Genomic DNA, 22734 nt, shown 5'->3' with positions numbered 1-22734 from the left:
ATGTATAATGAGATAAGAACCCGATATCTCTGTTCAAACCAGGTCCCTCCATGGTTTTGAGCTTGGTGATAAGTTGCAATTCAGCAACTTCTCTTTCCAGTCTATTTCTGAAATTCTTTTGTAGTAAGACAGCTACTTTGAGATCTTGTATAGAATGTCCTGGGAGATTGAAGTGTTCTCCTACTGGTTTTTCTGTCTTCTGGTTCCTGATGTCAGATTTATGTCCATTTATCCTTTGGCGTAGGGTTTGGCCTGTTTGTCCAATATAGAGAGCTGAAGGGCACTGTTGGCATTTGATGGCATACACAATGTTAGAGGATGAGCAATTAAATAGTCCTGAGATGGTATGTTGGATGTTGTTGGGGCCAGTAATGGTGTTGTCTGGGTGTATGTGGCAGCAAAGTTGGCATCTGGGTTTATTGCAGGCTCTGGTACCAGTGTCCATGTTAAGTCTGGTGGTTGTATTATTGTGGGTGAGGAGTTGTTTAAGATTGGGTGGCTGTCTGTAGGCAATGAAAGGTCTTCCTCCCAGAGCTTGAGAAAGGGAGCGGTCATTGTCCAGGAGAGGCTGTAGATCTCTGATGATGCGTTGTACTGTTTTAGCTTGGGAGCTGTATGTGATGACTAGTGGTGTTCTGTTATTTTCTTTTTTGGGTCTGTCTTGCAGCAGGTTCTCTCTAGGTATCTGTCTGGCTCTGTTGATCTGTTGTTTAACTTCATCAGGTGGATATTTTAGTTCTAAAAAGGTTTGCTGTAGATCTCTTAGGTGAGATTCTCTGTCTGTAGAGTTGGAACAGATGCGGTTGTAACGTAAGGCCTGGCTGTATACGATGGATTGTTTGGTATGTTTGGGATGGTAGCTAGAAGCATGTAGATATGTTTGTCAGTCAGTTGGTTTTCTGTATAAGGTGGTGTCTATACGTCCATCCTGTATTTTTATAGTAGTGTCCAAAAAATGTATTTCTTGCATAGATTGGTTCATTGTTAGGTTGATGGTGGGGTGAAAGTCATTGAATGTCTGGTGGAAGGTTTCCAGGGTCTGTTGTCCATGTGTCCAGATAATAAAAATATCGTCAATGTATCGCAGGTACAGGAGAGGTTTGAGTGGGTAGGAGTTAAGGAAACGTTGTTCTAAATCTGCCATGAAGATGTTGGCATACTGTGGGGCCATGCGGGTGCCCATGGCTGTGCCGCTGATCTGGAGGAACAGGTCATCACCAAATTTGAAGTGGTTGTGGGTAAGGACAAAGTGGCAGAGTTTGGTAGCAAAGTCCGCTGTGGTTTTATCTGAAATGGTGTTCCTTATGGCTTGTAAACCATCATTGTGTGGGATGTTGGTATATAGAGATTCCACATCCATAGTGGCTAGTATAGTATTGTTAGGAAGATTGTTCAAATATTGTATTTTCCTCAGAAAATCTGTGGTGTCACGTACGTAGCTGGGAGCACTGATAGCATATGGTTTCAGAACAGAGTCCATATAGCCGGAAACACCCACTGTAATGGTGCCAATACCTGAGATGATGGGGCGTCCTGGGTTTCCTGGTTTGTGTATTTTGGGTAGAAGATAGAAAGTTCCTGGCCGAGGTTCCGCTGGTGTGTTTGTGAGGATCTGTTCTTGGATGTGTAGGGGTAGCTCCTTAATAATCTTGTTCAGTTCTTTTTTGTATGCTTGTGTGGGGTCTGAGTCCAATTTCATGTAAAAGGCAGTATTGGAAAGTTGTCTGTGGGCCTCTTGGATGTAATCAGTTTTGTTCATGATGACGACAGCTCCACCCTTGTCTGCCTCTTTAATTATAATGTCTGGGTTGTTCCTGAGATTTTCTATGGCTCTCCTTTCAGCATGGTTTAGATTTTGTTGTAAGCGATGGTGTTTTCTGGTCACATCCGTTTGGATTCTGTGGCGGAAGCATTCGATGTACAGATCTAGTGTGGTATTGCGTCCATCAGGAGGGGTCCATGTGGAGTCCCTTTTTGTGTAACTTCTTTTCGGTGGTAGTTGGTGGTCAATGTTCTGTTCATTGATGCGTTTGGAGGGTGATGGTTGTTCCCCAGTAAGTTGAGAGGTGTTGTGTTGTGGGGATGTAGTTTGTTCTACTTTGTCTTGTTCTTGTGTGTGATGAAAATACTCCTTCAGGCGTAAACGGCGGAAAAATGCTTCCAGGTCCCCGCAGAACTGAATCATGTGTTGGGATTTGGCAGGGCAGAATGATAGTCCCCGTGAAAGGACGGATTCCTCAGCTGGGCTGAGTGTTTGCTGTGAAAGATTGACAATGTTGTTGATCTTGTTTTGATTGGTGGCCTGTAGGTTGGAAAGGTTGCAGAGTTTTTTATTTTTCTGGTTCTTCAGTAACTCCAGTTGAGAGTGGTAAATGGTTTGTTTTTCCTTGTGGAACTTCTGCCAGGCCGGGTGATTCCTGATGGAGTTCTCCAGTGCAGAGAGTTCCTCCTTTATTAACTTCTGTTTGGAATACAGAACGCCGATAAGATGTTTCAGCAGTTTCTTAGATAAAGTGTGGCATAGTTTTCTGGCATATTCTGTGGGATAAGTTGATTGAAGAGGGTTCTTAATTCTAAGACCCTTAGGTACAATGTCCAGGTTTTTGCATTTAGATAGAAAGAGGATGTCAGTTTGTACCTGGGCAGTTTGTACCCCCTGAAATGCGAGACATCAAGTGCAATTCAACTTGTAGTTTACAGCAGAAGATCAATTATTGATGAGCACTAGGAGCTTCCTGTCTAACAAACTGATTTTCTTTCATTTGATGTGTTTCCATTTGTTGCATTGCTATTTTTTAATTTTATTTAAAGTAACGTATGAGAGGAGTTTCTCAGTTTATTACACGTTGATTACAGTGGTGCCTCGACTTACGAATTTAATCCGTTCCAAAGGCACCTTCGTAGGTCGAAAAATTCATAAGTCGAAAAGCGCCACTGGAAACGCGATTTCCCATAGGAATGCATTGGAAATGGAAAAAAACGTAAGTCGAAGCAACCCCATCTAAAAATTTGTAAGTCGAAAAAACCTTATCTAAAACCGCTGTGGTTTCCTTTTGGATGTCGAGGAATTCGTAAGCATGCGGCCATTTGCCCCATTCGTAAGTCGAAAAATTCGTAAGTTGAGTCGTTCATAAGTCGAGGTACCACTGTAATTTAATTTAACTTAATAATTCCATCCCTTCCTTTAGTGAGCTCAGGGCAACCTATTTTCACCTCACAACAACCCTTTGAGGTAGGTTCAGATCAGACAGAGGGTTCTCTGACTTAATAGACCCATCAAAAGCAATATGCCTAAGCTGGTCCTGGCCAACAAACGCTTGTTGATTCCAATGGGCCTGCTCTGAGTTCTGACTTAGTTGGATGCAACCCAGAGGGGTCGGCTTTTGATCACACCGTGAGCTTCACAGCTGAGCAGTAATCTGAAGTCGAGCCACTCAGGACCTAGACCAATACTTCGTCTAGGATAAAAGTGGCTGTCCAAACAATTATGCTGTTTGGAGAATAATGAACACATAGAGATGAGCATAATCTATATTAGCAGCACCAAGGGTCTGGAGCTGCTTGTTCTTCACTGCTTTAACCCTCTGCCTCTGGTACTTTGTAAAGTAGACGTCTCCATGAACAATTCATGGACAATAATACAACAGATGAGCTCCTACAGTTTACAATGTAGCATAATCAAGGAATATATATGGCATGAGAACAGGCTACTTAATGGACAGCTTTTACTAGTAATGAGGTTGCCTGCATCCTGAGATCAGCTTCAGAGGCCCTGCTTGTCAACCTGCCTATAAGATCAATCAGAGACAAAGCCGCATGGATATATAATTTCCTCCCAGATGTTATGTATATGACCCCATCAGCGCATGTTTTTAAGCAGACTCAGAAAAACCCACTTTTAAAGCTACACTTTCTCTTGCAGCAGGGGTGGGAGACTTGTGGCCTTCCAAATGGTGTTGGACTACAACTCCCATCACCCCTGACCATTGGCTGTGCTGGTTGGGGCTGATGGAAGTTGTAGTCCAACAGCATCTGGACGGCCACTGGCTCCCCATCCCTGTCTTTGAAGATTTATATTGGCGATAATTCAAACGTGTCTTAATTTGTTTTTAGTAAATTTTTCAGTAAGGGTGTGCTGGTGGCCCATGAATTATCTTAGAGATTGCTCCTTTAAATTGCTGCTTTTCCTGAAACATGGTCCTGTATACACTGGATTTTTTTTTATAGAAGGTGCCTTATGGGTTTGCCATAAAATCAAAGGCAACAGAGAAAAACATAAAATAATAAATGTGGGGCCTTGTGCACAGCTGTATTTTTGGCATCTGTTTAGAGACACCTGATGTTGTTGTTTAGCTTGCTGAAGGAGGCTGAACTCCATGCGGAGCAACGAGAGTATGAGCTCAATCGCAGGAGACAGCTGGGCTTATCCTCTTCACATCATTCTTTGGACAACACAGACTTTGATAACAAAGATGATGACAAGAATGACCAGCGCCTTCTGAGCCAGTTTGGAATTTGGTTTTTGGTGAGTTTCTTTTGCTTTCCCCCCCCTCCTCCTCCTCCTCCTCCGAATCATAGAGTTGGAAGAGACCACAAGGGCCATCCAGTCCAACCCCCTGCCAAGCAGGAAACACCATCAAAGCATTCTTGACATATGGCTGTCAAGCCTCTGCTTAAAGACCTCCAAAGGAGGAGACTCCACCATCCTACTTGGTAGAAAATTCCACTGTCGAACAGCTCTTACTGTCAGGAAGTTCTTCCTAATGTTTATAGAATCATAGAAATCTCTTTAGAATCTTCTTTGGATTCTAAAGAGATTACTATAATATCATGGTCTAGAAAAGCAGATATGAAACAGACTTTCTGTAATTTTCCAGAGTCACTTCTTGAACAGGTTTTGTAGGTTATGGAAATGCTACAAAACCTACAGAACCTACTTGATCTGAGACCTTAGCAGGGCCAGGAGGGTTTAAGTAGGTCCGTTGCTTCTTTGTTTAACATACTGCTTTTCCCAGTGGTGTTGGGCAAGCTTGATATTAGCCTTGTCCCTCCTTGTGGTCTTTTCCAAAGACTTTCCAGTTGCACGCATCTCTTTCCTCCCACTGCAATGAGGGTCCTTGCAAGAGAGAGCTGGAACTTACTTTGACGTCTGAATAAAACATGTTTTCCAGGTAAGCCTTTGCACCCCGAGCGAGAACACCCCCACAGAGAGCTTGGCTCGGCTTGTGAGCATGGTCTTCCAGTGGTTCCACTCCACGGCCTACATGATGGATGACGAAGTTGGCAGCCTGGTTGAGAAACTCAAGCCCCAGTTTGTCACCAAATGGCTGAAGACGGTGTGCGATGTCCGGTTTGATGTCATGGTGATGTGCCTCCTTCCTAAACCGATGGAGTTTGCACGGGTGAGGAGTCTGCCCATGTTTTCTTCTGACAGCAGCTTCTTACGAACTGTGTTTTGAGCGGAGGTTGACCCACTGGGGAGAATGGAGCATTGTCCTGTCAACCTCGCTCTGTTCTCAGCCAATCTCCTGTCCTACCTCCTTTTTTTCCGGAGGGTGGCACTACAAGCTGTTGTTCAACACCTCCTTAATCTCGGTGTTGCCTTTGTAGAACTCAACAGGGAGGGGGAGGGGCAAATCAAGAACGAGCTCCACCTACTCATGGCCTCTCTACCTTCCATCCTCCAAGTCCCAGTGGGCACAAGCCATCACAAGCTCTTTTGGCCACCTCAAATTGCAGAGTTTAGCTTCGCTTTCATTGTTCCTGCGATAGGAGAGAATAAAATGTACTGTTCTTGATTATTCACTAGTGTTTCATGACTGCATGGCACCATGTATGTGTTGAAGGGGGGGAAAGAGTCCTTAATGAAGTCCCCCCCCTATAAATTCCCTTAGGTGGGTGGATACTGGGACAAGTCCTGCAGCACGGTGACGCAGTTGAAGGAAGGTCTGAACCGGATCCTGTGCTTAATTCCGTACAATGTAATCAACCAACCTGTGTGGGATTGCATTATGCCAGAATGGCTGGAAGCCATCAGGACTGAGGTGCCAGACAATCAGCTGAAGGAGTTCAGGGAAGTATTAAGGTAAGTAGGAGGTTGTGGAAGCTTTCCAACTCTTGGTGAAGGCTTCTGTTCGTGTGTCAATCAAATTTCAGAGGGGGGGGGGAATAATGGCATCTGGGCTTTCGAAAATGGAACACCAAAGTTAGTTACTCTTTAGTCCAGGCATCCCCAAACTGCGGCCCTCCAGATGTTTTGGCCTACAACTCCCGTGATCCCTAGCTAACAGGACCAGTGGTCAGGGAAGATGGGAATTGTAGTCCAAAATATCTGGAGGGTTGAAGTTTGGGGATGCCTGCTTTAGTCCGTTGTATTTACCGGTATATATATTGCTTCACACATCTGGAGGCACCCTGAAGCAGCTTGTAATGTGGAAGATGGAATGCTTTAAGCTTCAAATCCATCAGAGGCCTGTGCTCAAATTATAGGGGATCAGAGGGTCCTGTTCACCACTTTTGATGGTTTTTCTGTCGTCTTAAAGGTCTACAGATGGGCCATGGTTTTAAAATTGAACGGAGACAGGGTTGGCGGTTCATGCATCAGGTTAACCTGATTAATCTGATGATTGTTGTATATGGATGAGTAGTTCTATTTGGTTTTCAAATTGCATTATGCTATTTTTGCAATCTGCCCTGGATTTTACTGTGGAGAGCAGGCAAGACATATTATAAAATAATATTTAATGCTGGTTTTTACTACTGGTTGAAGGGAACATTAGACACGCAGGTCCCACTTTATGAAAATTTGCTGTGTGAAAATTCACTTATCTGAACATAAGGTATTAGTACCCAAACCTCACTATGAGCACCACAGATTCAGATACATGGACAGAAAGCATGCTTTCCCTTCTTGTTTGCCTCTTGATGGTAGGCTGAGGGAGGGGGGGGGGAGAGACTGGACAAATCAGAGATCATTTTTGTCTGGGTTTCCCCTGCTTTGGCGGTGTGTGTGTGTGTGTGTGTGTCAAAATTCTGTGGTTGGGAATGTATTAGAAATTTTCCCATAGGAATCAGTGCAAATTGTTGACTCATTATGTGAACACTTACCTAAGGAACAAATCCAGAGAACGTTCGTGTTTGTAAAGCGGAACCTGCAGGTATTTTATTTCATATATCAGTAAACTATATTGGGAGGCACCTTTGCCTGAAAAGCCATTTATAGGTTTGACAAACAAAGAAATACAAAGGTTTCGTTCTTCTCATGTTATGCACAACTTTTGGTCTTTTGTGAAAAGAGCTTGCGAGAAGAACTTACTGCTAAGCCTTTTTGTCTTTTGTTCTCTGTAGCAAAATGTTTGATATTGAGCTGTGCCCGCTCCCTTTTTCCATGGAGGAGATGTTTGGCTTCATAAGCTGTCGGTTTACGGGATATCCTTCTTCTGTACAAGAGCAGGCTTTACTCTGGCTTCATGTAAGTGCTCCCCCTTCATTCCGAGATCAGGTCAACCGTTGTCTCTGTATCAACACAGGATTATAATAATTCACTTACCCTCATAGTTAAACATAGTTTAACATAGTTAGTGGCGCCCTCCCTGTGGAACGCCCCCCCATCAAATCTCAAGGAGATAAAGAACTATAGAAGGCATCTGAAGGCAGCCCTGTATTGGGAGGTTTTAAATGTTTGACGTTTTATTATGTTTTTATTGTTTTGCTGGAAGCCGTCCAGAGTGGCTGGGGAAACCCAGCCAGATGGGTGGGGTATAAATAATAAAATAATAATCATTATCATTTTATTAACACTCCGTTAGCAGCAGCATGGCTTTTACGTACCAGTATTTATCAGATTTTCGACCAGCCTTCCCAAGCAGAGATTTGCTCTGCTTTGTAAACCCATTGCTGTTTTTTTGGGGGTAGCAGGGCCTGCCTGCTCACGAGGCATGCTGCTGGCAGAGAAGTGGTGGCAGTGGCTTCTTGCAGGTGCCCCCATGCGACCTGGGTAAGCGAGGCTTTGACAGGGGTGAGGGCAGTGGGGGTGGCACATCCCGCTTCTCCCCTGGCAGTGAAACAGGACATGCCGCCTCTGGGTGGTAAGAGCTTGCTGTAAGCGAAGCATGTGCCTGTGAGCCAGGAAGAAAATCCCGCTTCAGATCTCAAGAGCTATAAACAGCATTGTCAGGGACTGGACTGAGGGGGGGTGAGACTGAGGAGGAATGGTGGAGACCGCCCCCCTCCTCCTTGAAGCTTCCAAAGAAGAGGAAGGCAATACTGAATTACAGCAGTGGTTTGAGGAAGGTCACAGCTCATAGACAGGTGAACAGAAGACTTGGGAGGTGTTGGGAGAAGGAGCCAGAGCCAGAGCAGCCAGCTGACACGTTATCACTGGAGAGCATTTCTGACCCCTGCTTCTCCCAGAACACGGCGTGCATTGAAAGTGGAAGAGCAAAGGACTCGGAGACAGTGAGCCCCTGGCCACCACCTTAAGGGGGAGTGCTGTTGCTAGGAAGGGAGGGGAGAGGAACTCAGTTGCAGCAATGCCATTAACCCAAGAGACAGCGTACAGAGGCCTCTCACTGTGATATTGAGTAAAGACTTGGTAAGAGCTTCCTTATTTACTTCCTTGGCTGTCTGCCGTGAAAGGGGGAGGATTGGAATTCACTGAAACCTGACAAGCATGTTGAGATTCTTGCATTGCAGGGCGGTGGACTAGATGACCCTCAGGGTCCCTTCCAACTCTGATTCTAAGTCTTGTTACCTCCTCTTCCACAATATGGGGATAATACAGCTTCAGGCACCTGATGCAGCAGCCTTAGGCTGTGTACACAATACAGCTTCGTCTGGACCCAGTGCACTCCAGCCCCTGGTGTTGAATGCCATGTACAGTCATACCTCGGTTTAAGTATGCTTCGGTTTGAGTAATTTCAGTTTAAGTACTCCGCGGACCCGCCTGGAACAGATAAATCCACTTTCCATTACTTTCTTTTTCCCAAATAATCTTTATTAGATTTTCCTGATACAAATCATTTCTTTCATTCATTAATATTCCAATACCGATTATTTCCTATCTTATATAATAGATCCACACAAATTTTTATATTTAAGAGGGGGGAAAAGAGAGTTACTAATAACAAAATCAATTTCCAAAATCATTTCTAATATTATTATACTGTGACTTCCCTTCTTCTTTTTCTGTTTCTTACTATCGTCATTTTCTTTCAATGGGAAAGTACGCTTCAGGTTAAGTACGGACTTCCAGAACCAATTGCACTCATATTTTGGGTTAAGTACGCTTCAGGTTGAGTACTCCGTGGACCCGTCTGGAACTTTCAATGGGAAAGTTCGATTCAGGTTAAATACACTTCAGGTTAAGTACAGACTTCCGGAACCAATTGCGTACTTAAACTGAGGTACCACTGTATGCATGATATTATCACACTAGGCAGGTGCAGATGAACCCAAATGCTCCATTTTTTAATTTTTTTCTTGTTTTCCCAAATACAGAAAGAAAATAGTCATAAATAAAACAATTCCTCTGATACATTTCAAATGTTCCATTTTTAACTCCCAACAGCTTCTGACAGTGGGTCAAAACTTACAGAGGTCCCTAACCAGGGCTTTTTTTCAGCCAGAACTCACTGTAACTCAGTTCTGGTACCTATCAGGTGGGCACCAAGGCCATTATAAGAGAGCAAGGGAGGCATTCATGGTGAGTTCTGGCACCTATTTTTTTTTGGGGGGGGGAATGGCATTCCTCTATGTTAAATGCCTGCTCAAGTTCACTGTTCATTTTGGCCTACTGCTATTATTAGCATTCACTGCATTTTTTTGTCTGATCTCTCTCTCTCTCTCTCTCTCTCTCTCTCTCTCTCTCTCTCTCTCTCTCTCTCTCTCTCTCTCTCAGGTGTTATCTGAATTAGACATTGTGGTCCCTCTTCAGCTACTGATCAGTATGTTTTCTGATGGGGTTAATTCTGTAAAAGAGCTGGCAAATCAGAGGAAATCAAGAGTAACGGAACTAACTGGGAACCTTGCAGCTCGAAGGGTAATTCATGATCAGTTTATGATCAGAGTGGAAAGCATGTCTCACCTCTTTTGGCAAAGGCAGCTGGTGAAATCCAGCAAAAATGTAGTGTGTTGTTTTCTAAACTCCACTGAATTCAGTGACACAAGAGTATGTAGCATTTGAAACTGAACACACTTACTGAGAAGTAAACCACGGTGAACCTGGTGAGGCTTAATTGCATGTAGATGCGTTTATGATCAGAGCCAAAGTTGGATGTGATTTCATCCTTGCAATTTTATGTTGTAAACCACCTTGTGATCTTCAGACGAAGGGCAGTACATAAATTTAATAAGTTTTTGAAAAGAAACGAACTATTATGTGAATGGTTGTTGTTGTTTCTAATTAAATGCTAATGCATTGAGTGGTTTCAACCTTTTGCCACTTGCTGGGGTTCCATACTGGAGTGCCCTATTGTCCAATCCCTGCTATTTGCATAGGGAAGGAAATCTATTTGTGTGAATGGGAGCTTTCTTTCCAATACAAAAAGCATGTGCCTAGGGCCCAATCCGTTGGGATCACAGTGGGTAGTAAAGGGTTAAATTTTCCCTCTACCAGGTTCCCCATTGGGACCAGGTTCTTTGAGCTTGCTGTTTTCTTAAAAACATTCATGCAGTTTCTAATTGTGTGAATGGTGTCCCACATCTTACCTGCCCCTCGGTCACATCATTCTAACATGATTTAAGTCAGAGCACCTATATTTATCTGTATTATGCCCGTGAACAGTTTCATTTTAAGAAATACTCCATCAATCCCAGTAAGACATTTTAAAACCACTTTGTAGATGGGCTTAGCTGTGATTTCTGGGAAGATTTCTGTCTATCAGCTCCATCTGGTACGCAGGCTGAGACCCTACCTGCCTGCAGACTGTCTAGCCAGAGTGGTGCATGCTCTAGTTATCTCTCGCTTGGACTACTGCAATGCGCTCTACGTGGGGATACCTTTGAAGGTGACCCGGAAACTACAACTAGTCCAGAATGCGGCAGCTAGACTGGTGACTGGGAGCGGCCGCTGAGACCACATAACACCGGTCTGAAAGACCTACATTGGCTCCCAGTATGTTTCCGAGCTCAGTTCAAAGTGTTGGTGCTGACCTTTAAAGCCCTAAATGGCCTCGGTCCAGTATACCTGAAGGAGCGTCTCCACCTCCATCATTCTGCCCGGACACTGAGGTCCAGCACCGAGGGCGTTCTGGCGGTTCCCTCATTGCGAGAAGCCAAGTTGCAGGAAACTAGACAGAGGGCCTTCTCGGTGGTGACGCCTACCCTGTGGAATGCCCTCCCATCAGATGTCAAAGAGAAAAACAACTACCAGACTTTTAGAAGACATCTGAAGGCAGCCCTGTTTAGGGAGGCTTTTAATGTTTAATAGATCACTGTGGGTTTTTTTTTTTTCCTGTTGGAAGCCGCCCAGAGTGGCTGGGGAAACCCAGCCAGATGGGCAGGGTATAAATAATAAATTATTATTATTATTATTATTATTAGATACCTTTGAAATATTGCTGTCACCTTTTTCTTTCTTTATTTTAAAGTGATGTTTAACTCATGTGCAGCTTGATCAATAGCAGGTAATAATGATTATCTCCATGCTGTTTTTTGTTTTTTTAAAAGGTTTTGCTCCATAGAGGCCTGCTGTTAAATGTACAGAAGCAAGGCAGGGCATTTCCCCCAAATCATTTGACGACCCTACTTTAAATGAACGTTGATGTGTTTGTTTCATGCTAGTCAGTCTGCAAGAGTTTAGCACTGATTTTGTGCATACTGGGTTCTTCATACTTCTCTAGGTGAGCATTGCATCTGATCCAGGGCACAGAGTTCAGCATAATACACTGAGCCCGTTCCCAAGCCCATTTCAGAGTCCATTTCGCAGCCCCATGCGAAGCCCCTTCCGTAGTCCTTTCAAGAACTTTGGGCACGCAGGAGGAGGAGGAGGCGGAGGAGGAGGAGGAGGGAGGGCTATTGACTTCGACTGCGACGATGAAGAAATGAATCTGAATTGTTTCATCCTGATGTTCGACCTCATCTTAAAGCAGGTGACAATACAAAAGAGAATTCTGGCATTTTAAACTAGGCCGGAAATAAAGCTCCAGAGTGATGCATGAGTTTCTGGAGGGTTATCTAATAACGTTGTTGTTGTTTATTAATGTTATACATGGGAACCATGCAATATCTAAGATTGCGAGTCACATGTGATGCTTGGTTCTGCATTTGCACAATGAGATTTTGGATGCATAGAATAGTCTCAGCTTGTTTTCCGAGATCCGTTTTGCAAAGTGAGGAACACATATTAGTATAATGAGTGGCCCAGGAAGTTGCACCATTCCTTGTTACCTAATCCATGTTTATGTTAGTAGCAAACATAGCTGCCAAGTCTCCCTTTTTTGTAAAATACTCCCGTATTTTAAACCGTATTTTAAATCCCGTAAATCCCCTGGATTTCCTACCTGCCAGGGAGGCTCCATTTTGGGTTCTGGCGCCGCCCAATTTCCGGTGTCCAGACATGGGTAGCACAGCACCAGAAGTTGCTTCTATGCATGTCCAGACATGCGTAGAAGCGATTTCCGGTGCTGCGCCGCTGCTGATCCCGCATTTTTCAGCAGGAGGCTTGGCAGCTATGGTAGCAAACAATGTAGCCCAAAGAAAGTGAGAACCTGGTAAAATTGGACTTCACATGGTTATGGATGCATTTCTTCCCACTTGAAGTTGGTGTGGCTTTGGGACAAAGCAAATCAGATCACATGCTACTAACCCCAGGACCTAAGCTTCCTTTTCTCTACTTATATTATTTGCCATTATTTGGGCGATCTCCTACAGCCTCACATTTTATAGCCTGGTTAGAGAACCTGCGGCAGACACCTCTGAACTCAAACTCCCCTTAGCCCTGCTAGTATGGCCAACAGTTAGGGATGTTGGGGGCAACATCTGGAAGCCCCAGATCACCTACCTCTGCTTTATTCCCCTGATAGAGATTGTTTACTTTCGACAGCAGCTTGGCAAGAAGAATTTCAACAGTTGCAGTTTTTCCTGGCATGGAGGAGTAGTGATTTTCACCTGTTGACTTCTGCCTCTTTTGAAGGCATGGAGCATCTGTCTTTCTTTTTATTTTTAAGAAAAAGAGTAGCCTAGGAGGTGCTTGCTTATAGATTTTGTCTTATGTCAATAGTGTGTGTTTCAGTTGCTTCATTAATGATGCTCCTTAAAACTTGCTTTTCAGATGGAATTGCAAGATGACGGCATTACCCTGGGTTTAGAGAACAGCATATCCAAAGACATAATTTCTATCATCAACAATGTGTTCCAAGCCCCCTGGGGTGGCTCTCATACCTGTCAAAAGGACGAGAAGGCCATTGAATGCAACCTGTGTCAGTCCAGTATCTTGTGCTATCAGCTGGCTTGTGAGCTGCTGGAGAGACTAGCCCCCAAAGAAGAAATCCGGCTAGTGGTAAGCGATAAACAAATGTGCAACACTCAGCGCACACTGCCCTTGATGTAGTGTTCAAGCAACACCTCTTGCTTGTATCTGTTGTAGACTCAGGGATGCTTTGCATGTTGCCTGGATGGAAATATGTGTGTGTTTAAGTGTGTAGAAACCACTTACTGGTACTTTTGCCTGGCTAGAATGGAGCCTATTGTACAAAGTTAAGAGTTGCAGCCATTGCTCTCCTTGCTTTTGCCTCTGCCCTGTCCACTCGTGGAATGTGGCTCCTGGAAGGTTGCCAACCAGCGGATGTGGCCCTTGGGCTATAAAAGGTTCCCCGCATAACCACCCTGCTCTGGCTGGCTGAGGAGCCATGCGCACAAACATGAGTGTGGGGTTCTTCCCTTGATGCAGACACCAGGACTGCCATCAGAAATGAGCAGTTGCACCAATCAGACTCTGGGAAAGGAGAGCGTGGCAGGGAATCAGTTCAATTCCTCCCACTTCCTGCTCCCCCCTGCAACAATTGCTGACTTTTTGATAGGGCCACACACATGGATAGATCTTAACTCTGATACTGAATCCTGGCTTGCTTGTCTGGTTTAGTACAGTCGTACCTTGGTTGCCAAACACCTTGGAACTTGCATGTTTCGGCTCCTGGATGATCGAAAAGTGGAAGTGAGTGTTCCGGTTTTCAAACGATTTTCGGAAGCCGAACGTCCGGCGTGGTTTCCACAGCTTCCAATTGGCTGAAGGACATTCCTGCAGCCAATTGGAAGCTGTGTCTTGGTTTTCAAACAGTCCCGGGAGTCGAACAGACTCCCGGAATGCATTCTGTTCAAGAACCAAGGTACAACTGTATTTAGTAGATACAACACAAAAGTAAAATTAAACAAAGTCTGTTGTCTGTTGATCCATCTTAAGATGTCTTAAGATGTTCTCCTAAGGAATGCTTGATCTAAGAACATGTATATGTAGGCATCTGAAAATCAACGTCACTCCATATTTGGTTTTTGAAGGAACCTACAGATAATCTGGAGGACAGTCTTCTGGATTCTAGACCTGAGTTCATGATAGGAATTGAAGGGGAGGCAGAGAAAAAATCAGCCTCAAAGCATGGAGAAAACCCAGGAAATCACACAGAGACAACGGAAAACACAGGTAAACTGGAGATGAGCAACTGTGTTTCAAAACTTTACAACCACCTGGATTTTACGATGGCCACCAAATCTAGTGCTTGTTTGACGGCATGAATTCAAACATCCATACCATACATTTAAAGCACTTTTACTGTATACCACTTCAACAGTCATGGCTCCCCTACCACCCGCACAAGAATCCTGGGAATTTTGGTTGATCATGGATGCCGGGTATCATAGCTATGTGAGGGGTCTGCATCACAGGTGCCCCCTCACCCCTGTGTCAAGGAAAAAGCATTTGGCCACCACAAATACAAATAGCCCAGTTGCTTGTGGGGCCTAGGCAATCTGAGCATATAAGACCAATTTTATATCTGCTACACTGGTTGCCAGTGTGTTTAATGTTCCGGTGATTACCTTTAGAGCCCTAAATGGATTTGCACCTGTACGAACCTGCCTAGACCCTAAGATCAGGGACAAAAGTCTTGACAGATGGATATGATCTGTCAGGTTGGTGAACATGAGTGACAGTGCCTATTTTGCTGGTTCTATCCTTACAAAATGCTTTCCTGCTGGAACTATGCCCGGCTCCCTCGCTGACTGTTTTGTAAACAGGCCTTAGAAATTTGGATGTTTCACCTTGCTTTAAATTTTTGCTGGTTTATTTTACAGGAGATCATAACTGCTGCTGATATATGGGAGCTGTGGGTTTCTTTCTCTTTCTTTCTTTCTTTCTTTCTTTCTTTCTACAAAATTGTCTGTGAAACTTTGCATCTGCCTTTTTTATAGCAGCCATCAAAAATGACACTGAGAGGAAATTCTGTTACCAGCAGCTTCCAGTGACACTGAAACTTATCTATACAATATTGCAGGTAAAGTTTAACTTTTTTTTAAAAAAAGTATTTATGCATTTGATTATGTCATAAAGTGGTCTCTTGGTGAGACACTCCCATTGAATAATGATTTTGTGACTAGTTTGCGACCATTTGTTTGATCATTTTGATAAATTCTTTAAGTGGAGGGGGGAAGTAAGATAAAGAGGTCCCCCAACCCACTGGAGAAGATTTTGGGTGCAGGAGGAGAGGCGGGAATGACAAAAATAAAACCTCATTATATAAGTAGAAGTTTGTTCCACTTGTATGCTGATATCATTGTATTTCTCCCCAAAAGTGTGTGCGCTTTTCTTTAATAATGTTTACTGGTTTTCAGTAGTCACAAGCACGGACAATCTCCCAGAAAGTATTAACATACATGGAGCTTAAATTGCCCTGAGTCTCTATTGCTGTTTATGTTAATATTAGCTCATGGTTCAACTGATGCAGTTCTGCTTTGGCTCAGAATTATAGTACCAAGTGCTCTGGTCTTATTACTTCTGCTTGGTGTTTCTGATTAATTGCATGGTATTTTGTCTGCTTGTTTCTAAATTTGGCGAAGGAAATGGCACGGTTTGAAGAGCCAGATATTATATTTAACATGCTCAACTGCTTGAAGATTCTCTGCCTTCATGGAGAGTGTTTATACATTGCAAGGAAGGACTACCCACAGTTCCTAGCCTACGTTCAGGATCATATGCTGATTGCCAGGTATACTATTTTTGCCCAAGAGAAGAGTTGATAGTTTATATGAAGCTAGTGCAAGCTTATAGGCTAAAGCAGCAACCAGATGTTTTGCACTGCAACTCCCATCAGCCCCAGCCAACATGGCCAGTGGTCAGGCGTGATGGGTGTTGTAGTTCAAAACATATGGAGGTCCCAATGTCAGGGAAGACTGGGCTAAAGCCAATCAGTTATGGGTGACAGCTAACGAACTACTAAATGTTTCTTTTAAATCTGCATTGGGGAACCTGTAGACCTCTTGATGTTCACAGGATCATAGAATCGTAGGGTTGGACGGGACCCAAGAGTCATCTAGTCCAACCCCATGCAATGCAGGAATCTCAGCTAAAGCATCCATGACAGATGGCCATCCAACCTCTGCTTAAAAAACCTCCAAGGAAGGAGAGCCCACAACCTCCTGAGGTTCCGCTGTTGGTAGACTCCAACTCCCATCATCCCCTACCAGCATGGCTGCCAAGTGCTAATGCCCAGGGGTGGTAGGAGTTGTAATCCAAGAACATCAGGAAGGCCTTCACCACATCCCTGTTTCAAGTCCATTGTTAGATTTAAACTAGTGGTGGGAAACCACTGAATTCATTAAATTCACATGCAGGTGATCAAAGGTCGAAATTGTGGCCTTGTAGACAGTCCTGGCCATATAATTTTGAATACCAGTTGAGTTGTTGAAGGTCCGACTGAGCTACCCTGTATATAGGAGACAATGTAGGCACACATCATTTGCTTAGCACTCCTATGTTAAACCTGCTATTTGAGTGGCAGGATAGTGGTACATCTGGGTGTGGTGGGAAGATAATTTCTCCCTGCATCTCCTTGGGGGGAAAACAGTGCTAGAACTGGGTTCTCTGGGTCTCCAGGGAGGAGTAAGAAGTTCCTGGAGCAGCAGCTTCCATTATGCTCTCAGGAAAGTAATGGAACCATTTTGTGAAGTTGGGAAGATAAACAGATTGCAAGCTGATTTGCTTGTGCCACCTCTCCCTCCCTCCCCCAGCTTATGGAGAGTTGTCAAATCGGAATTCTCCCAGCTTTCTTCACTGGCGGTGCCCCTCCTTCTTCATGCTCTGTCTCTCCCACATGGAGCTGATATTTTCTGGACCATCATCAATAGCAACTTCAACAGCAAAGACTGGAAGATAAGGTTTGAAGCAGGTAAGCTTTTAACATTTAAAAAAAGGATGTAAGCGTGGAATCTGTGGCCCTCCAGAACCTTTGGACTACAGCTCCCATAAGCCCCGGTTAGCATGGCCAACGGCCAGGGATGATGGGCGCTGTTGTTCTTTCTATTTACAGGTGAAACTCGGAAAATTAGAATATCGTCGAAAAGTGCATTTATTTCAGTAATGCAACTTAAAAGGTGAAACCAATATATGAGATAGATGCATGACATGCAAAGCAAGATATGTCAAGCCTTTATTTGTTGTAATTGTAATTATTTGTCGTTAGGCGGGTCAATTATAAATGGAATGTAATTAATGAAATGTAAAAGCGATGTTTATTTTTGTATTATTGTAACTCTTTGTTTTATTACTTTAGAATTTCCAAAAGCAAGCATTTGTAAAAATTAAAATAAAAAATAAAAAGTTGCATTACTGAAATAAATGCACTTTTCGACGATATTCTAATTTTCCGAGTTTCACCTGTATACCATTTCTGTTTCTGCGCAACAACAGAGCAACAAAGCAATACAACTGAAAATAATTGGGTTGTGCAGTAGTCAATGTGGCACCTGAGCCAAAAATAGTTAACCCCCCCCAATGTGAATAACAAATGCCAGCCATTTTTTGCCAAGTCTTTTGTCATGAACTGAATGGGGGGGAAAATGTGAGTTTTAAGCAAAGGAAATGAAACAAACTTACATATTTCCAGACATTTATTGCATTAAAAGGGACCCCTGACCATTAGGTCCAGTCGTGACCAACTCTGGGGTTGCACGCTCATCTCGCATTATTGGCCGAGGGAGCCGCCGTTTGTCCGCAGACAGCTTCCAGGTCATGTGGCCAGCATGACAAAGCCGCTTCTGGCAAACCAGAGCAACACATGGAAACGCCGTTTACCTTCCCGCTGTAGCGGTTCCTATTTATCTACTTGCATTTTGACATGCTTTCGAACTGCTAGGTTGGCAGGAGCTGGGACCAAGCAACGGGAGCTCACCCTGTCACAGGGATTCGAACCGCCGACCTTTTGATCAGCAAGCCCTAGGCTGAGTGGTTTAATCACAGCGCCACCTGGGTCCCCCATTTATTGCATTAGAAAATACAAAAAGCAGCTGGCTATGGTGTCTCTCCTTACCCACCTATTTTTCTGGTTGTAAATTGGTGATTACACCTTTCCAGTGCCCTATTGCTTGCTGAACCTCTCGCACTTTCTGCTACGATGAAAGGATGGAACATTTAGCTAGCCAAAGACCCACTTTGACCCGGAACTGACTGGCACAATGACTATAAGTTAAACATCAAAAATGTTTCTGTCGAACCTTTCTACCCAAAGCTGAAAAGGGACCTGGAAGTGAATGGAAAATGTGGGTCTTCTTTCATGGGTGTTCTCTCACAAAACTTCCCACGGGCACCTGGTTGGCCACTGTGAGAACAGGATGCTGGACTAGATGGGCTGCTGACCTGAGCCAGCAATATATTTATGTTCTTAATGCCTGATTAATGTGTTTTTTTTCCCCTTTATCTTGGGACTTTGCTGTCTGCTGCAGTGGAGAAAGTAGCTGTGTTATGTCGGTTCCTGGATATTCACTCCGTGACCAAAAACCACTTGCTGAAGTATTCCTTAGCACATGCCTTTTGCTGCTTCCTGACTGCTGTTGAGGATGTCAACCCAGCTGTGGCTACCAGAGCAGGCCTGTTGCTAGATACCATAAAGAGGCCAGCTCTGCAGGTAGGTTAACAGTGGGAAAGGAAACATGGTCAAAGCCAGCAATATACCGAACGGAAGCGTCCACCTTGTTGTGCTATTTTCTGAGTTTGCTTTCTTGCTAGGGGCAAACATGTCAAAGATGCGGTTCAACCCGTTTGCGCAATCGCTCAACGTTCTTGATGAAATTGCAAGATATTATTCCATCCTATGGGGAGGGATAGTATTTTTGTCACCTTCCCTAAACAGGGAACAGAAAGCTTCCCTAAACAGGTGTTTTTCTGAAATGGTGTGTGGAAGCATTATAAGCAGCAGAGAAAGTTGAGGAAAGGGAGGCAGGAGGGGGAGGAAGGGCCAACAAGAGGACAATTGTATGGGAGTAAAAGGGGCAGCTAGAAATGATGCAGAAAGATTGTAAGATTGGATATATGGTTTGTAGGAAGTGGTGGGGAGAAGCTGCTCCAGCTGGTTTCCTATTAGGTCCAATGGCAGAGACCAGGAGTAGGTCTAGGCCAGTGTTTCCCAACCTTGTGCCTCCAGCTGTTTTCGGACTACAATTCCCATTGTTCCTGACCACTGGTCTTGCTAGCTAGGGATGATGGGAATTGTAGTCTCAAAACATCTGGAGGCACAAGGTTGGGAAACACTGGTCTAGGCCATGGGTTTCCCACACAATGCTTGCACTTGCACCTGCAGAGGCCCACAAGATCGTGTGCCTCTGCCTCCCCCCCCCCACCTTGAAATTAGGTTCAAAAGTAACCTTCAATTTAGAAGGAGCTGGGATAGCTCAGTTGGTAGAGCAGGAGACACTTAATCTCAGGGTTGTGGGTTTGAACCCCATGTTGGGCAAAATATTTATGCACCACAGTGGGTTGAATTAGATCAGGCACCCCCAAACTGCGGCCCTCCAGATGTTTTGGCTTCCAATCCCATGATCCCTAGCTAACAGGACCAGTGGTCGAGGAAGATGGGAATTGTAGTCCAAAACATCTGGAGGGCCGAAGTTTGGGGATGCCTCGATTAGATGATCCTCGTGGCCCCTTCCAGCTCTATAATTCTATGATCTAAGGCTTTTTGAAGCCTAATTGAAGTGGCTGTGGAAGGTGTTTGTAAGTCCTAGTGCCACCACAATTAATGTGTATGTTTTTTTACATTTGCTTTTTCATTTCTCCTCTCTAGGGCCTTTGCCTTTGCCTTGATTTCCAGTTTGATACTGTCGTCAAGGACAGGCCCACCATCCTTAGCAAACTTTTGCTGCTTCATTTCCTCAAGCAAGACATTCCGGCATTGAGCTGGGAATTCTTTGTGAATAGGTTTGAAACCCTCTCTCTCGAGGCACAGCTTCACCTGGATTGCAACAAGGAATTCCCATTCCCAACAAGTAAGTGTCACTTCCCGATGTGACTTTTTGGTGTGGGCGGGTGTTTATGTGAAGGGGATAATGTTGTTACATTTAAATGTTCCTCGCCTTCATAAGGCCTTCTTGTTACAAACATGGGGGTAACAAGAAGGCCTGCTATATGTTCTGCTTTATTGGTGAGGGAACAACTCCCAAGAACACCTGTTAAATTCTTTGATGACTCCAGAAGTACAGCTCTGCCTTTATGGGAACTGCCTTATGGGAGTGAAATTCCCTGCCCCAAAAGTTCTTAAAAACCAGACCAACAGAGGGGGTGGCCTGGTTCATAAACCATGGTTTATCAGTCATGAAATCAGGACTAGCAAACTCCTTCTAAATTAACACATGAAACCAGGATCTTGTGCATATAATCCTTTTATATATTTATAAAGTTAGTTAGAAAAGTATTTTTATATGGCCTTATCATAAAAGTACAACATTGAAACATATAACTCCACTTTAAAAAATACAGAGAATCATCAAAATGACTGGCTAATAAAAAATTTGAAAAGCTGCATTGGCTGTGGGCATCAAAAGGTCTTCCATGAGATACCTGAAATGAAATGGTCAGTGATTCAGTTGACTATTATATATACATCACAACCGGAAACATAATTGTTTAGATTTTCTGCAGGCTGACTCTGGTATGATGTTTTAATGTGTGATGTTCTGTTGTGTTTTTGTATATTCTGTTGGAAGCCGCTCGAGTGGTGACTGGGGCAACCCAGTCAGATGGGTGCGGTACAAAATACTAATAGTAGTAGTAGTAGTAGTAGTAGTAGTAGTAATAATAATAGAAAATTCTGGTTAGAAACCATGATAGCTTTGCTGAAAATGACTGGTTTTTTGTGGGCTGGGATTATAACATCTGAACTGGTTTCCTGTATCAGATAAAGTTGTTTTGTGCAGTTGTTGGGTGAGGCACATTTGAGCTCCACATTTAGTATCCGTCTGTGCTCATCTGCCGAAGGAGTGCGGCTGACAATCTTTCTTTTCCAACAAGATGCATATGGTGCTTTGAAGGTGTGGGGTTCCCTTGGAATAATTTGGTCTGGAACGTGCCAAAAAATTAAACATGACTTGTTTCATTCTATTCAAAAAGCGATTACGGCTGTCCGGACGAATGTTGCCAACTTAAGCGACACAGCGATGTGGAAAATCAAGAGAGCTCGGTTTGCCCGGAATCGACAGAAGAGTGTGCGCTCTTTGAGAGACAGCGTGAAGGGCCCGCTGGAATCGAAGAGGGCACTTTCTCTCCCAGAAACCCTAACAAGCAAAATCCGTTGAGTATTGTCTCTCTTTCATTCTCCTTTCTCAATTCAACTCTGTTACCAAATTGCTTCTAGGTGGAGACTGGTTTTCATGCATGTCTGAATAGATTTCTCTTTTTGATGGATGTAAACATTACTCCAATAGGTATAAGACAGTAATTTTGACAAAAAGGAATACTGACTAATTAATTCTTTTAACTCTTGTTACTAGAAAACTTCATAGCATGTTCCTCAAACTATTGTTAAAACTATATGGGCCATCATACTTAATATAATCTGTTGCATTGGTTCCCAAATTCTCCCTTCCGCACAGACCACTTGAAAGTTGCTGAGGTACTTAAAGGTAAAGGTAAAGGGACCCCTGACCATTAGGTCCAGTTGTGACCGACTCTGGGGTTGTGGTGCTCATCTCGCATTATTGGCAGAGGGAGCCGGCATACAACTTCCAGGTCATGTGGCCAGCATGACAAAGCTGCTTCTGGCGAACCAGAGCAGCACACGGAAACCCCATTTACCTTCCCGCTGTAGCGGTACCTATTTATCTACTTGCACTTTGAGGTGCTTTTGAACTGCTAGGTTGGCAGGAGCTGGGACCGAGCAACGGGAGCTCATCCCGACGCGGGGATTTGAACCGCCAGCCTTCTGATCGGCAAGCCCTAGGCTCTGTGGTTTAACCCACAGCGCCACCCATGTCGTTCCTGCCTATTTGTAGCTATTGTAAGATGCTATGATTTTTTATTGTGTTTTTCTTGTTCCTCTTCATTTCTTATATAGTATGTTTTATTGTATTGCAATTTGAACTCGATAGATATCAAATTATAATGCAATGTAAAAAATTAAAGAAGTAGTAAAAAACAGTTAAAGATCAATATGAGTATTTAATATGACGGTTGCGTCATCTCTCGTCTTCAACCACAAATCCACAGACACTTTGTTTACCACCTGAATGAAGCTTGGACCACATTTTGGGAACTCGTGA

At 43.8% G+C, this 22734-nt stretch overlaps 1 protein-coding gene across 6 annotated transcripts in view; it reads left to right on the top strand.

Moving 5' to 3' along the window:
• The window catches only part of UNC79 (unc-79 homolog, NALCN channel complex subunit), a 155604-nt gene that overhangs the window by 66483 nt on the left and 66387 nt on the right, over window positions 1–22734 (top strand). For all 6 annotated transcript variants that reach the window (XM_035106977.2, XM_035106968.2, XM_035106960.2 and 3 more), the window contains 14 exons: window positions 4354–4525; window positions 5172–5402; window positions 5895–6085; window positions 7348–7471; window positions 9899–10039; window positions 11841–12089; window positions 13271–13498; window positions 14494–14635; window positions 15403–15485; window positions 16048–16196; window positions 17218–17375; window positions 18928–19109; window positions 20265–20466; window positions 21587–21766. In XM_035106977.2, the coding sequence (XP_034962868.2) occupies window positions 4354–4525; window positions 5172–5402; window positions 5895–6085; window positions 7348–7471; window positions 9899–10039; window positions 11841–12089; window positions 13271–13498; window positions 14494–14635; window positions 15403–15485; window positions 16048–16196; window positions 17218–17375; window positions 18928–19109; window positions 20265–20466; window positions 21587–21766 (2432 nt within the window). The remainder of the gene's footprint in view (window positions 1–4353; window positions 4526–5171; window positions 5403–5894; window positions 6086–7347; window positions 7472–9898; window positions 10040–11840; window positions 12090–13270; window positions 13499–14493; window positions 14636–15402; window positions 15486–16047; window positions 16197–17217; window positions 17376–18927; window positions 19110–20264; window positions 20467–21586; window positions 21767–22734) is intronic.

Source organism: Zootoca vivipara, chromosome 1 (assembly GCF_963506605.1).
Source record: "Zootoca vivipara chromosome 1, rZooViv1.1, whole genome shotgun sequence".
In the NCBI taxonomy this organism is placed as follows: domain Eukaryota; kingdom Metazoa; phylum Chordata; class Lepidosauria; order Squamata; family Lacertidae; genus Zootoca; species Zootoca vivipara.
The sequence above is the reverse complement of the archived record's forward strand: the minus strand, read 5'-3'. Positions and strand labels throughout refer to the sequence as shown.